At 35.0% G+C, this 15,912-nt stretch overlaps 1 protein-coding gene across 1 annotated transcript in view; it reads left to right on the top strand.

Annotated features, from left to right (window-relative positions):
* The window catches only part of LOC142354795 (kelch-like protein 12), a 41,337-nt gene extending 25,831 nt beyond the window's left edge, over positions 1–15,506 (top strand). The window contains exons 7-9 of the mRNA XM_075407170.1: positions 1,364–1,549; positions 10,100–10,353; positions 15,206–15,506. Of these exons, the coding sequence (XP_075263285.1) occupies positions 1,364–1,549; positions 10,100–10,353; positions 15,206–15,332 (567 nt within the window). The 3' untranslated portion in view covers positions 15,333–15,506. The remainder of the gene's footprint in view (positions 1–1,363; positions 1,550–10,099; positions 10,354–15,205) is intronic.
* The last annotated feature ends 406 nt before the right edge of the window (positions 15,507–15,912 follow it).

The raw sequence follows: 15,912 nt of genomic DNA on the forward strand, positions 1-15,912 counted from the left end.
CATAAGGCAGTACTGAGAGTTTGCTAGACAACCTTTTCCAAAGTTTTCACTGAATACTTTTTATTGCAATTTTGCGGCCTTGGTACTGCTTTTGAGCGATTTATGGCCTTTGAATTTTATTCTGTTGCTTCTGTCTTTTCTGATTAGTTTCATTTTTGAATTAGTATGAAATCATTTTGTCTAGCATATATACAACAAGGAAGAAGATGTTTGGTTTTTGTCCTAATTGCAGTGATTAGAAATCTACTTGTAGTGGTTTTCTGCTTCTTAAATTGAGCATTCTTGAAAAATTAAACTTTGTTTCTAAGATTTATCTGCCGTTTGCTTTCTCGATCTTTTTGAGACTAGAATCTTGAATTATTTGAGGGCAACTGATAGCCCTGTCATATGATTAAGCCTATCAGTATTTTGACCATCCTAATTTTTTCGGACTTTTTAACGTTACCAAACGTTTTCAATAATATAAAATTTTGCTATACTGTTTCTCTTTGTGACAGTGGTTTAAATTTCACCAATTTTAGATCAGACTTGGGGAGGTAATGATTGACTGGTTTAATACAAAAAGTAATGGCTTTAGTTGATATTACGGTTTTTTGTGAAGTTGGTCAAAGAAACTCGTTTGTGCAGTAAAGGTCCCTAATAAAAGCTTCTGCGGAATGATTTTTAACAAGCTTATTATATCGTTGAATGTTTTTTACCTAGCTTTTTGAGCGGCGTCGTTTTTTTTCGATTTAGATCTGTATCTGTTTCTATCTCTATTATACGGCACACAAGTCTTCTTTCACAGCTTTTCGGGCAGTCTGTCGGCTATGTTGTTGATAGTAGAGTTCTATTGTTAATAGCCGCGTCAGCAATTCAAGGCGGCTATTATAGCGCTCCTAATTTTTTTATCTCCTTGAATGTGGCTTTTCTTTCCCACTAAAAATCATTGAAATTAAAGGAAAGTGTAAAAGTCATTTGTTGGAATAAAAAGGCTTCGAAACCGCATTTTGCTTCCAAGATACTGATAGAAAGCAGCGTATTTAAATAGAAGCGAAATATTATCATAGATGTTTTTTGCTGCGTCAGATGTCCCGGAAAACTTCTTGGTAACTCACAAGGCTTTGAAATAGTAATAAAAACAAATAAGATCTTTTGCAAAAAAAAAATTTTTTTCTTCAAGAATCTGAACTAATTTTTGTTATCCATTCTTCACTTAAATCAACAATCAGTTATTTTGTTTCAAAATGGATAAAATGAATTGACCGATTGCCGCAATGTTGTATTAAGATGCTGTAGAACACCTAGCCGAGTTTATCAGAATAGGTCCGATTAATTTGACAACGTCCTGGCTAACTCACAATGATGAGCCAATTCTGCTCAGATTTACGTGGCCGGAGGCTTCGACGGATCATCCCGTTTGTCATCAATGGAAGTGTATGACCCCAATTTGGACAAGTGGGAAATGATGCCGGGAATGTCAATTGGACGAGAGGGTTCCTCTATTGTGGTGTGCTCTGATATGATATACTGCATCGGAGGCTACGATGGCCTCACTATTCTCAGATCGGTCAGTTGAACTAAGATCAGATCATTACCTATTGCGATACTCTCGGTAGGCCACAAGCGTCTATCGCTGCTATCTGCCGGCTATGTTTTTTGTTGTCTCGTCATTAACTCAGCAAATTTTCAGTAAACGCGTGAAAATTTGTTGACAAATCATGATTTAAGATGCCACTTTTGTTTATTTTTTGTGTATCGATTCCGGAAAAACCACAAACCAACTGGTGTATGTCTTCGTTTTCGACCCAAATGACTAGCGTTATCCGTTTTGGTTTGACCATTATAACAGAAGTGATCAATTTTTTAGATCAAATTGGCTTGACTTTGCTAAAGCGTTTTTCTGTTTGTTGAAATGACCGATTTTACCTATTGTGAGATGCTCTTTCAATGATTGTTTCTATACAGCCGAGTGGTTAGTCTTAGAATCCAACCGAAACTGCACGCCAAATATGAACATTTTTTGACACTGGAAAAAAGAAAAAAATGGTCGATTTATCTCCTTTTTTTCATTTTCTGTTTCAATCCCGATGTGCATCAAGCGCGTCAACGGCGGCTATTTTCCGGCAATTTGCCGTCTATGTTTCAAAACTGCACATATCGAATTGCAACTGCATGGCGAACAGTAAAAGAACAAAGGAGCTTAACCATTTTTCCTTTGTAAGAGTAGAAATTGAGAATGAAAACTGGTTAAAATTTTCCAAGTATCGCGCCTTTTATCAGGCCTTAGCGCAGTTTAAACCTGAGCATGAATAAAGCTTAAAGAGCAGAAATTGTGCGGTATGTAGCATTTTATTACCGTAGTGTATGTTTCCCCTGTGTTTCCGTCAGCGTCGGATGTTAAATCCGCGCGCAAATATTTGAACCCCCATCGCCTCTTTTTAAGTCGCTCTTTTTATTAGAAAAAGATGATTCAGGTGTGCAATTTTGTCCAAGATGTACCATTCACTCACTAGATGAGGATGAGAAAGACTCTAACCATCCCGTTTAAATGGTGACTTGATGGTGCCCCGGTTTATATTGTTCATTTTTGTTTTCTGAAAGCTCATAGTTTTTGGGTTTGGCTTTGCCTAATTCACCGAAAAGGGATATTGTGTTCGACTGAAGCTGAGAATTTAGGTGACGAGTGCTTAATAATCAAGTTACATTGTATTTGACAAACTAATTTATAGGAAATTATTTTTTGAACTAACTGTTCTAACTTGAAGTGAACTAATAAACTTTAGTATTCCCAACATGGAATCTTGGTTGTCGACATGCTGTTGATGAGTGGACATGCTGATGATCATGAAATTTTAAAAGGTTTGCAACAAATAGTACTCTTAGCCTACGGCCGAATTTATTAGCCTCGAAGATGCTCAATACCTTTTGTCCGACTGGTTCAATCGTTTTCAGTTATAATCAAACCCGCCTTAGATACAGTGCTACTTGCCCGTGACCCATAGTTATAGCAACTGGCGATTAACCGAAACAACATTTTTACTCACCCAACTATAGGGGAGTCCTTCATTCAATCTCACCCAACGAGAGTGGAGAATTCCTATTACAAGTTGATCTCACTCAATAAGTGGGGCGCAATTTCACTGTTTGAGTAATTTCTTCACGCTTGACTTCGTGATTGTTTGCTTGACCTTGATTGCTTTTATTGAGAAGTCATGTTTGCGTTGCTTAAGCGAAATATATAGTTAACTAAAGCAATAAATGTGGCGGATAAGCGATGAAAAGTTCTTCAGTGTTGGACGCAGGAGGTCGCGGGTTCGAATCCCGCCATAGCCAGAGTTTTTTTCAGGCATAGAAAGTTTTTCTTTACTGCAGCCCACTCTGAAATAAATTGCTGCGCTTGTTTGAAAGCAATTTATTCGGCTTAAATTGGTTTGTGTTGATTTTCTCAACCGGAAGTTTGTTTTACTTTGACTCTACTTTTTCCATTTAGTGTCTACCCTTTCAAATTGAGTTTTTGAGGTGTTTGTTGTTATTTTTTTTTCTCGTCATTAATTCTGATGATTTTCAACTGCGTGAAATTTTTTACCAAGCCTAGATATCAGATGCCACTTGTTTTTTTGTGTATCGATTCCAGAAAAACCAGAAAGCAACTGTTGCATGTCTTGTTCTCCAATTCTTTATCCATTTTGGTTTGACCATTATAACAGAAGTGACCAATTATTTGCACTCAAATAAGCTTAAATTTGCTTAATTGTTTTTATAATTTTCGTGAAATGACCATTTTTACCTATTGTGAGACAGTTTTCCAATGATCATTTATTTTAAAGCCGAGCGTCTTTTCACTTTATTGGTGTTCTATTTTCCACACTTGGTTGATTTCATCTACGTACTTGGAACCTTCAATTTTTAATTGACAATTGCTTCGGGAAACGATATTGAATAGTTGCGCTTTAACCTTTTCTACTTTTGTAACAGTTTAATGAACCTAGTCGTTTCTGGGTTGCCGAGTTGCTTTTGGATGATGGATACTTTTATCTCCGTTTTGCTGCATCTTCCTCTTTCAAAAGCATAGCTTTCTCGACGATGGAAATTTGAAAGCATAGCAGCATACGTTATGGTACGAAAAGGCTTGGTACACGAAAAAATTTTTAAAAAGCTCCACAAACATCAAATAATACAATATTTTGAGTTCTAATTAGTTGTCTAGCAACGGGTCATAAATGTTTTCATCTTTTTAGATTTTTAATAGACGGTTTGTCAAGTTATAAGACAACTATTAACGATTCTGACTCTGATTCCCGTCAAATTTTGCTGAAGAAATGTTTTAATAATTGCTGCTTCGCAGTTGACCATAAGTTTTCAATTGACTTCAGATAGGGACTATTTGCTGACTGTTCCAGTATCTCCCACAACTTTTCTTTGAAGGAATTGAGGACGCTGTTTGATTTATGCACAGGAGCATCATCTGAAAATTTTTTTTGAAAAAGCTATTTTTCGTTATTTTTAATAGCCGCCGTCAGCCTCTCAAACAGCTATTTTTAGGCGCTTCTTTTAAATTTCGCTTTACATTTGATCACGTTTTTCGTTTTACATAAGTCACAACTTTCACCTTTGACTTCTGACTTACCTCACTGAATGTTTTTTAAATTCGTTCACGCATTGAATTACGCATTGTGGTGAATACTGTCAAAGTCAAAAGGGACGGGATAAACCGATAAAGCCCGGTCATTAAGTCATTGAAAATTTGGTTATCAAAGTTCATTAGTGTTTGCTATCTGATATTGGTATAAAGCTTGTTAGCTTTCAGTTTAGAAGCTGAATTAAGTTTAGTTTTAGAATCCAATCGAAACTGCAAGCCGAGTTAGAACACTTTTGACACTGAAAAAAATTTGGTTAATTCATCTCCTTTTTTCTTTTTGAACTAACTGTTCTAACTTGACGTGAACTAATAAAATTAACTAGTCCACATGATGTTGATCGCCAACTTTAAAAAGTCTTGCAACGTATAGCACTGTTTGCCTACGGCCGAAATTATCAGCCTCGAAGATTCTCAATACCTTTTGACCAACTGGCTCAGTCGTTGTCTGTTATAATCAAACAGGCCTCAGCTACAGTGCTACTTGCCCGTGACTCATAATTATAGTTGTGCAAGCAACTGGCGATTAACCTAAACAACATTTTTACTCGCCCAACATTGGGGATTCCTTCATTCAATCTCTAATGAGAGAGGAGAGTTCCTATTACAAGTTGATCTCGCCCAATAAGTGGGGAGCAATTTCATATTTAATCTCACTTGTTAAGGTGGGAGAAAAGATGTCTATTTTTTGCTCATGTGAGTTCGTTCGATTATCTATTAATAAGTATTGCATGAACCATGCGTTTCTGTAGTATTAAATTGTAAGTTTATAATTTGGTTTAATCCTACGAGCTGAAGTAGGTTCAAAGATGATGTTGTGATGGTGCCAATAATTAACCTTTTGATTTTGATTTACTTTGACCCTTAATACGTCAATTTTCTGATGGGCATGTTAATCAAGTTCTCGTTAGCCAAACCTTTTGTCTGCAAAGTGTGTATTTGTGTGTTCTCTTCTTACGCGTATGTCTTTTATGTCACTTAGTTTGTGTTGTCGTTAGAGATTAAATCGAGGTCGCGTTCTTTATCCTTTTGGACCCTAAGAACTCCCTGAAGTTGTGGGTGTTTTGAATTGGAGTGACCTTTCCCTCACGTGAATCTGGTTGCCTGAATGAATTTGTGGGACTGTTTCTGAACCTGTAGACACTTCTTCTGAACGACTTACATCTCGTAGCGTTTCTTGTTTAGAAGTCTTGAATGAATGATCTAAACTGCAGATGATTACTATTCGTTTTGGGATTAAGCAAGTTACGAGCGATTATAATTTGATCAACTTGTATATTGTAGATATGACACCATTTAAAGATTAAAAGGGGGTTCCCTGTAACCTTTCACACAAGCACTGTGGGAAATGAGAAGTGAATTTTATGAAATGCGTTTCATATATTCTTGTATTTGCAACGGCTAAAAATACGACGTATTTAATTTCTATGCTCTCAAATATCAGTTATAGCGATTTTGTTTAGCTGGTCAATTGTATTTTCAATTAGGTAGTTTGCAAAAATCCGGCCAGTTGAGCTTCTTTTGTAGTTCTGCCTCATGGCCAATTTTTTGCCAGGCCACACACTCGATTCTGCATAATGTTATCTTATTGGTTGACAAGTTTTAAGTTGTTAAATTCATTTCACTCACTAAATTATTACCAAATCAAAATGGCTGCCAACTTGGTTTCAAGTTGGCAGCAAAGCCACAGCTGAGGCTATTATTGGTCTTCTCTCGGTTTTTACGACTCGAAGAGTGTTGGTTCTCTTCAGGTTTTTTTTTACCGAAAGTACTATTTGTTCAGACGGTGTTTTGACCTTTAGGCGAAAGGGTAAAATTGCCGTGTGAACTAATTTTTTCTGAGCGAGAGAAGTGTTTTGATCATGCGCTTCGATTAAAGAATGACTTTTCGACTTTGAAATTTGTTCTTGAGATACCGGCGCATATAGATAACCGTTTTTAGCCGTTTTATCGTCCATTTGGCCCATTTTTATTACTTTATTTTTTTAGCAGAAGTAGTGTTTGATCGATGATGTATTAATCCGCAACTTTCTGAAATTCATACCATAAAGTTTTGCAGAGCTTAATAATTCTTTTCAAGTGTAAAATGGGCACATATTTCAACTTCATAGTTAATTTTTGAATTTTTTTCCTTAATTTCCTCATTTGGATCTGTGAGTTTTCTTCAAAATTCAGTGTATGTGGCACCGTTAGTTTGGCAATTTGTGTATTGAACAACTCTTTTGAACGTGAGGTCTTTTTTGTTTTTTATAAAACTTTAAACATACTAATCCGTTTTTTTGCGATTTTTGTCCAATTTTTCTTTGTTTTTTGTTTGTTTTTGGTTAAAAATCATAGAATTATTTTCTGTGCCCAGCCATTGGTTCAATTTCGTGATATTATTAACTGATTTGACATTTAATATTTGAAATTCAATGAAAATTAGTTTTTTTTATTTCAATTTTAATACATTTTTGAAAACATATATTTTGACATTTTTTGCAAAGTATTTTAGTTTCTCAAATCTCTTTAATCTTTTTAAATTTTTTGTTTAGACAGAATGATGACTGTGTGATGTTTTCAAGTCATGATTGCTAAATACATATAAATACTTATTTTTTGATCGATTTGGAGTGCATTTGGAACAGGATGTAAAAGTCAATGCTTTATGTGAAAACTAAGAGTAGCAGGAAGAGAGAAATCGGTTATCTGTTCATATTATTTGAGAGAGAACTGGAAAATTAAGTGAAAGTATCGCTAAGGGAGTGAAATTTTGGATCACGTGTGGATTTTTCAGAGCACTTTTTTAGTTTTAACTCAAAAGTTACTTGAAAGTTTTTTTAAAATTTTTCTCAATTTTCTAAATTAGTTAAGTTTTGTCTGGAAGCAAATTTTACACAATTATTATGATCATGTGAAGCAATTATTACACTTTAAGATTCTTTTTTCAGCTATTTTTGCAATGTTTCCTTATTTCTAAGTTTTTCTAGCATTTTGTGTGCTCTGCTTCTATTTCCGATAGCAGTTGCGGAGTTGTGTGATTGAAATATGTTTTTGTAGCAGTTTTAGTGGTCTTTCGTTTTGACTAATAAATATTTTCAAATGTTTTTGTTGAAGAAAATTGGCTACATTCAAGCAAATTTTTGCCGAGTTTCGGATTTTTTTATGGTTAACGCCTATTTCTTCTGATATTACGCGTTTCGCTGCAGTTTTTCTTGTTTCATTATTTGTTAAGAGTTATTCTATAGTTGTTGCTACTATGAGGCGACACTTCAAGTCTAGACATGGCCTTCTGGAACAAAAATTATGCAAATTTCATATTAGGTTTTTTATTCTTGGCAGATTCCATTAGTCTTTTGATACTTCTCTTTTGCGTTTTGCATAAATCACAGATTTGGCAGAAGAAGCTATAAGAAGTTATTGGAATATTTTTTGGGAAGAATGTTAGAATGTAAACAGGGCACTTTTGACTTAAATCAATTATACAGTTCTCTTTTTTTCAAATTTTTAATTGCTCTCAAACGAAGTTTGTAGCAATTATATTAGTCATGTCGGTCTTATGCGATTTTTCGCTTGACCGATTTTTCGTCTGACGGTTTTGACTTTTCGTCCTCAAAAACGGGATAAACAGGTAGCGCCCAGCGGGCATTAAGTGCTCTTAGAGCCTTTCAGGTCTGTTTCAGCTCAAACTGTTTTGGGGGCTTATACTTATACTTATGGTGTGAAGGGCGGTTCTTAGAGGTTGAGACACCCCCCCCCCCCGTTGACCCCCCACCCCCACTATTGCCGCCACCCCCACCGCGCTGTTGCCCTCCCCCCCCCCCCCCCCCCCGTGGCTAGCTACTGACGAAGCCAACCGGTCGTTTGAGAGCAATTCGCCCGACGTTAGTCGGTTTTGTTTGACTTTTTTATCTAGTTGTTGTTTAGTACGTCTCTGTCAATTATTGGTTGGGTGTCTGAGAGAACGTAATTATTTTTTTGTCAAATTATTTGTTCGAAAATTGCCTTTAAAATTTGTTAAGGTCTTTTTATAGATAATATTTGATTTTGTCCGTCATCTCTTTTCCTCTAGTTTCTTTACCAACTCATTTAAAATGTTATCTTTCAAATTTTTTTGCAAACCACCTGTTTTACCAACTAACAGTTTCCCTTACTAATAGTTTTTTTGGAGCCTCAACTAAAATCAAATTTTATCAGATAGTGTATCGGTTTCTGTCAGTTAGTTTTCTCATATTTTTCCTGTTGTTGTTTCAAAATGTTTACCATAATTATGTAGACTGTGCATTAGTACAGTGAGGATGGTGACTTTTCTACTTCGGGTTGTTTCTTCATTTCTTCCGGCAACGTTTTTATTTCGTCAAGATTTTTGTTGCGACCATATGACGTCACAATCACTTCTAATCTGCTCTTTCCTCCTTCGTTCATGCAATTTCAACTGAATTGCGTGCGTGACGTCATTTTCACTCTTATATGAGCAAATTGTTTTGTTCAATTGCATAATTAAGTTTTTGGTCACACTTGAGTGAACTCACTCTGAAAGTTGACTTTTCTTCACTTTAATTCAAAAAGATAAATTCAAGTAAATTTGTGTTGAAGGTTGTTTAAGAGCAGCTAAAAAGAAATAGCAATAAGTTATACAGGTTTTTACATCAAAATGTAACATCTCAGAATTCAATGAAAAGAAGTTTCTTTTTGCACTGCTTGTTTTACTATGTTTTTGACTGCAGATCTACGAAGCTGTTGCGGCTATTCTCTGACAATATGCCAGCTATGTTTCAAATGGCATAATGAGTTTATATAGGTTTATCAGTTTGTTGATAGGCTATGGTATAAGTTGAATTTTACTTCGTGTCGATTCAGGAGTTTTTCAATTGTAATTTTTTGACTTTTCGGATTGTGACTTTGCCGATTAAAAATTTATTTCGTTGTACCGTAAGTCAGCTTGTTAAATATTTTGCGTGTTTGCGTTTATTCATTTTTACTTTTCTAGGCTAGCTTTATTCGTGGTTCATTCTGCTCAAAGCGCTCTCAAACATCAGTTGCTCAGCAAAGCAATCTAAAAAGAACGGAGTCATAAAGACGAAATCAAGAATTGAAACGGGATAAACCCATAAATAACCTCATTAAGAAACAAGAGTATGTCTAACTACGTAATGGCATCAAAATAGTTCGCACTTTAATAAACATTTTTGTACGAAAATCTTTTATTTTTTCTGTTCTTTCGATCCCAATCGGGATTATGGGAGTCGGCTAAATCAACTAAAAACCTAACAACCGTTTTGTTTTTACATCAACTAAATTGTTAAAAGTTAATTTATTTTGCTTGTTAAGCATTTCCAGATGCAGCGGAATACGTAAATCAGAGATGAGATTTCTAAATATCACTTTTACATTATTGAACTAAGCTTAAAATTGGTTTTCTATAATAGCTTCTATTGTAGTCGATCAGACACGCTGTGAGGTTACGGTGCTTTTAAAATTAGTGGGTTGCTTGTTTTCCAGGTGAACAGATTTGACCCTAGAGAGGGTCGTTGGATGACTGTGACTCCATTATCAGTTGGCCGATCAGGCGCGGGTGTCGCAGTTGTTGATGATTTGATCTATGTATGTGGGGGGTTTGATGGGAGCCAGCACCTTTCTGGAGTTGAGTGCTATAACCCCAGAATGGATATGTGGTCCAGTGTGGCCAATATGAACAATGCCAGATGTTATTCCAGTACTACGACTTTGGAGAAGAAATTGTATTGCGCTGCTGGGTTGGTACAACGTTTTGATTAGTACAATCTTTAAATAGCCGCCTTTAACTCTCAAAGAATTTGAATTGTCTTGGGGCACTGTCTTTTTTTATAGCTGCGAAGCTGTAAGCTGAGCGAAGCTATATTGCGGTGCGCTTGGTTTTTTACAATTCAAAGAATTTGAATTGTATTGGGGCGCTGTCTTTTTTACGACTCGAAGAGGAGTATTGGAGAAGTCCTTTTTTTTAATCAATTTTATTGGAGTGATTTTTGAAGCGGGAAATTAAACGCGTGAAAAAATTTGGAGTGATTTTGGTGCTGAACAAAAGTGAAGAGCGGAGCGAAAAGAGAGTGGTTTTTGTTCATATCTCTGTTTTTGAGAGAGCGAGAAATTGATATGTGAAAAAATTTTCTAAGCGAGCGAAATTTTTTTGTTCACGTGCGGCTTTTAAAAGCAGTTTTTTTGCAACTTTTGATGGTAATGAGGTTTGATTATGATATTGTATTAGTTTAAGGCTTGTTTTGATATGAATTGAAGGTTTCAAATAGTTAATTTGAGTTTAAAGCTAATTTGGAGGTTTTGGATCAGTTTTGCTGATTTTTAGACGAAATTTAATGATTTTTTGCCTGTTTTTTTTGTTTTACTGATCTAAGTGGGATTTGAATAGAAGCGTGATACTTAAGGAATATTCAGATACCAATTGACTAAAGTTATTGTGCTATAAATCATTTTTTTCTTGGGAAAATTGACAGAAAAATTGAGAAAATTTAAACCATTTTCTTATTTTTTTGCAGTTTTTTTTTAATTTTTAAGACAAGTTTTGTAGCCTAGTATGACTTGCCCATTGTTTTTGCGAGCTGTTTATTACTGTAATTGCAGAGGAACTTTACTCGGCTTTATGTTTTCCCTGTACTATTAAAAAAAACTCATTAATTTTTTTTTGTTCAATTTGTTTTTGAATGCCGTTTCTTTTCTTCCTTAAATTTTTTGTGGCATTTGTGGAGGTTCAATGTTCACAATAGTTATTCTAGTTGTTTAGTCATAAGTATGGGCAATTTTCTCCTTCGAGTCGTTTCGGGAATTCTTCCGGCTATGTTTTTTTTTAAGATCTGTTCACACATTTTCTTGATTTTTGAAGTCAAATTGGAGTAGTGATTTTGGTCACGCCGAAACAGGAAATGGAGCGAAAAAGCGAGTGGTTTTGCGGCGCAAATTTTTTTTGCTCTAATTTTAAAGTAGAGTGTGAAAACGGTGTTTGAACAAAAATTCGGTTTCTCGGTAGTGGTTTTTTGTTCACATGCGGCAATTTAACTCTGATTTTTACTGTTTTTTCGATTTTTTGGATCGGATTTTTTTCTAAATAGTTTTTCCAATCCATTCACAGCTCATTCTGGACCTAGTTTTTTTAGAATCAAAATTACATATCTCACTAGTGGTTTTTTGTTCTCCCTAGCAGCAATTTGACATTGATTTTCTGTTTTTTTTTGTTTTTTTCATCTGATTTTTTTAGAAATGGTTTTCCCAATTCACTCATTGTCCGTTCTAGGTCGTTTTTTGGTTAAGTCAATGAAAATGCTTTGAATTGTACGTCAGGACCTGTTCTGCTATGTTTTTTAATTCGCTTTACCTTTTGATGACGTTTTTCGTTTTACATAAGTCACGATTTTCACGTTTGGTTTCTGACTTACTTCACTCACTGTTTCAACTGAATGGATTTTAAGTTCTTTCACGCATTCAATTACGCAATGTGGTGAACACTGCCAAAGTCAAAAGATCAAAATCAAAAGGGACGGGATAAATCGCTGGAGCCCGACCGGTCAGTTAGTCGTTTTGAATTAAGTATTCAAAGTTCATTACAGTGTTTGCTAGCTGACATTAGTATTAAGATTATTAGCTCTCAATTTTGAAACTTAATTAAGTATTGTTTTAGAATCCAGCTGAAACTGCACGCCAATTTAAATAAATTTTTGACACTGAAAAAAAAACAAATTTCGGTCAATTTGTCTTTTTTCTTTTTGTATCAATCCCGATTTGCATCAAGCTCGTCAACGGCGGTTATTTTCCGGCTTCACAAATCATTGCGTATGGCAATTGATTTTTTCATGCATTGAATGCCTTTTTTTTAAAGTGAGGTGTTCTGTTTTTCATGTGTACAATAGAATTGGTACACATGCTTGCCCGATTTTGGCAGTTGTCCGATTTTTCTCAGTTTTGTTTTTTTTTGGATTTAATTACTAGAATGTCTTTTGTGCACTGTCTGGGATCCTAATAATCTTTAGCTATTAAATGAAAAATTTTGTGGCGTTCAGTTTTTGAAATTCTGCAAAAAATTTTAGAAGTGCAATTTTGAAAAATCTGACAATAAATTTTATTGCAAAATATTTTATTTCTTCCAATCTTTGAACATTGTTTCTACCATTTTAAGCAAATTCTACAATAAGCAAATGTACTTGTTTTTCTGCTTCATATTTACTTAATTTTTAACTTTCAAAAATCAAGAACAATTCATTGTTTTTCATGTGTTTTTGCTTCTCTCCTTATTCTCCTCATTCTAGTTTGTTTATTCTATTATTGTTTGGAGACCTATAGTTCTCGTCATCTCTGCTTTTATCAGTTCAAAGAATTCGTTTGAGCCTTTTAGATTTTTATTTTGTTAGCAATTGATCTAATTTGACATTGTTGCACTGAGAATTTGCTAGAAATGCCGTTCAAAAATTTTGAGTGATGATTACTTTCTACGAAAAGTGCTGGGGTCTTAGTTTTGAGTTTTAACGTTTTTGCCTGTAGATTGTTGATTTTGTTGTTTTTGGTCATAAATTTAAAAATTTTTAACTATTTTTTTAAATTTGTTTGCGATTTTTTGCCCATTGTATCGTTTGGATTGAATTTATTGGTGACTGATTTAAAGCTTTATTCATGCAGGCTCCTCATACTACAAAGGATGAAGGTTTCTTTTGCTACAAAGTTGTTTCTTTTTATGCAATTTGACAAAAAATAAGGAAATTTTACATTTTCTCATTTTTGTCCTTTTCTTTAAAAATAGACTTGTTTGTAAGCTCATTAGGGATTGGCTGATATTTTGTGGTTAGATAACTAGTATCAATTGCATAAAACAACGATTTTTGTTTGTATGTGTACCTGTAATACATCAAAATAAATCGAATTTTTTGTTTTTTTCAAGTTAATTTTTTTCTGGCAATATTTCTTTTTTTCTTTGACTTAAGACTGTTGTTTTCTCTGCTTTGTTGCGTTCTGTTAGGGTATAATGGCTACTGAAGTCGGTTCTTTTGGGAGATACGATTACGTCGTTTCCGGTGTTCTTCCGGCTATTTTGTTTCGTCGTCTGACGCTCTTTTTTGTTTTACATTTGTTCACACAGCAAAACTGAAAAAGTCAAATTTTCTGAATGACTTCTTCCTCTCACCTAATGGCATTTGGGCGCATGACGTCTTTTCTCTCTCTCTCTCTCTCTCTCTCTTTCTCTCTCTCTCTCTCTCTCTCTCTCTCTCTCTTTCTCTCTAGCGAACGTTTTTATGTAATTCGCGTGATTAGATTTTGATCAGGTGTGATCAATGAAATGACTTCTGCAATTTAATTTGAATTTATTTGAGATCAAAAGAACTCGTATGTGTAATAAAGTTCCCTAATGAAAAGGCTTCTACGCAATGATTTTTAACAAGCTTTATTAATTTATCACTGAATGTTTTTTACATAGCGTCGGTATCTTTGTCTATCTCTTATACGGCACGCAAGTCTATCTCTTATACGGCACTTTTTCTTTGGCAGCTATTCCGGCAATCCGCCAGCTATGTTTAAAGTGATGAATTGGTTTATTCGACCTCAAACCTGTTTGAAAACTAAGATAAACGCTGCTGAATTAAGAAAAATTTGTAGAATTTGCGTTTCATTTTTGATCAGCTTTTTGTTTTCATGATATACCAAATCCTCAATTCCTCGCAATATTCTTACAATTCTCTATATTTCTGGCCGGAATAGTGAGAACTTCGAGACACTTAACCACCTGTAATTTCGGAAGGATTCTTAATTGGACTGCTGATGAGATTTCAATTACAAGCGAGTGCCCTTACCTTTAGGTTACGTGATTCTGCTTCAAGTCACTGAGAACGTCTGCGGCGTTGATCAGACTTCCGGAATCACTTCGACAGAGTCATGTTACCCTGGTTAAAACACGAAATGTGCATGTTTTAAAATGACAAGAGTTCATTGTAGTCAAACTTGTGGCTAAGTATATTGTAACTTCTGGCTAAATATATATAACTTCTTGCTAAGTATATAGGAACCTATGGCTAAATATATGGGAAATTCTGGCTATGTATATAGCAACTTCTGGCTAAGTATATAGGAAATTGGCTAATTATATAGAAACCTCTGGATAAGTATATAGGAACTTGTGGATAAGTATATAGGAACTTCTGGATTAGTATATAGGAACTTCTGGTTAAGTTATAGAAACGTCTGGCTAAGTATATAGAAACTGCTGGCTAAGTATACAGGAACTTCTGGATAAGTATATAGGAACCTTTGGATAAGTATATAAGAACTTCTGGCGCTGCAGACTTTCGGCATTTTAAAATGTGCGCGTGTTAATTAATATTGCGCTAGTTTGGGCAATTTGGAGATCAAGGACAAGAAGTTCCTTTTTCGCCATGACCCTTGCTCCAAGGCCCTTTTTACATGCCTTACGATAATTTTGTGGGATTAAAGAGGTAAAATGGACCAAACGACGGTCCACTGTATTTGGTAAGGATGCTGGCTCGGAAATGTCCTCTAACTTGTTGAGTCACAAATAGTAACTTGACAAGATTTTTGAGAATGGAGTCTCCGGGCAATCAAAAATGTGCTGCTGTTTAGGTACGATGGAGCGACACTGCTAAGTTCTGCCGAAAGGTTCGACCCATTAGCCAATAAATGGAGTCCTGTCTCTGCTATGGCCACCCCTAGATGTGATGCTGGTATTTGCGTTTATCAGAGGTTTTGAAGCCTCTGCGATAAATTGAAAGCAAACTGTCGAAAATTGTAGATTGTTGTTAATTTATTAGTTATTAGTTTGATTGCTGTTAGAGGCATGGAAAGTTTTGCAATGAAATTTGTAAATTTTGGTTAAATTTTAGTGCTGATAATAAACTTCAAATAATTTATGGTGCCAAATTGTTTTTGCGAATTTTTTACCTTTGATGTTATGCATTCGTTATTATCCCTTTACGCAAAATGGACGAGAAGTCGACTTGAAAGAAAATGATCCTGAGCCACTACCCCCAAATTCAATCCATGCCACTTAAATTTTGGACCCAAATTGGGTTGCGTAGTAGTTGCTTATCATTGATGTGTTGCCTTTCGACAACTGATTTGAAGTCAGTAGATATAACACTGGTTACGTTATTTTTGATTCTCCCGGACTGCAATTAATAATTATTTAACCTGCATAAACATTCGATATTAAATTCAACGCAATGAAAATAAGCCAACAAACAGGTGACTTCCGACGCTGTGCATATCGTTGACTTGCACGTCACGTTCCAAAAAAAATAATCTATCAGATCAAAACTTAGAGCTTTGCG

Source organism: Convolutriloba macropyga, unplaced genomic scaffold, assembly GCF_964194025.1.
Source record: "Convolutriloba macropyga unplaced genomic scaffold, txConMacr16.3 SCAFFOLD_644, whole genome shotgun sequence".
In the NCBI taxonomy this organism is placed as follows: Eukaryota; Metazoa; Xenacoelomorpha; order Acoela; family Convolutidae; genus Convolutriloba; species Convolutriloba macropyga.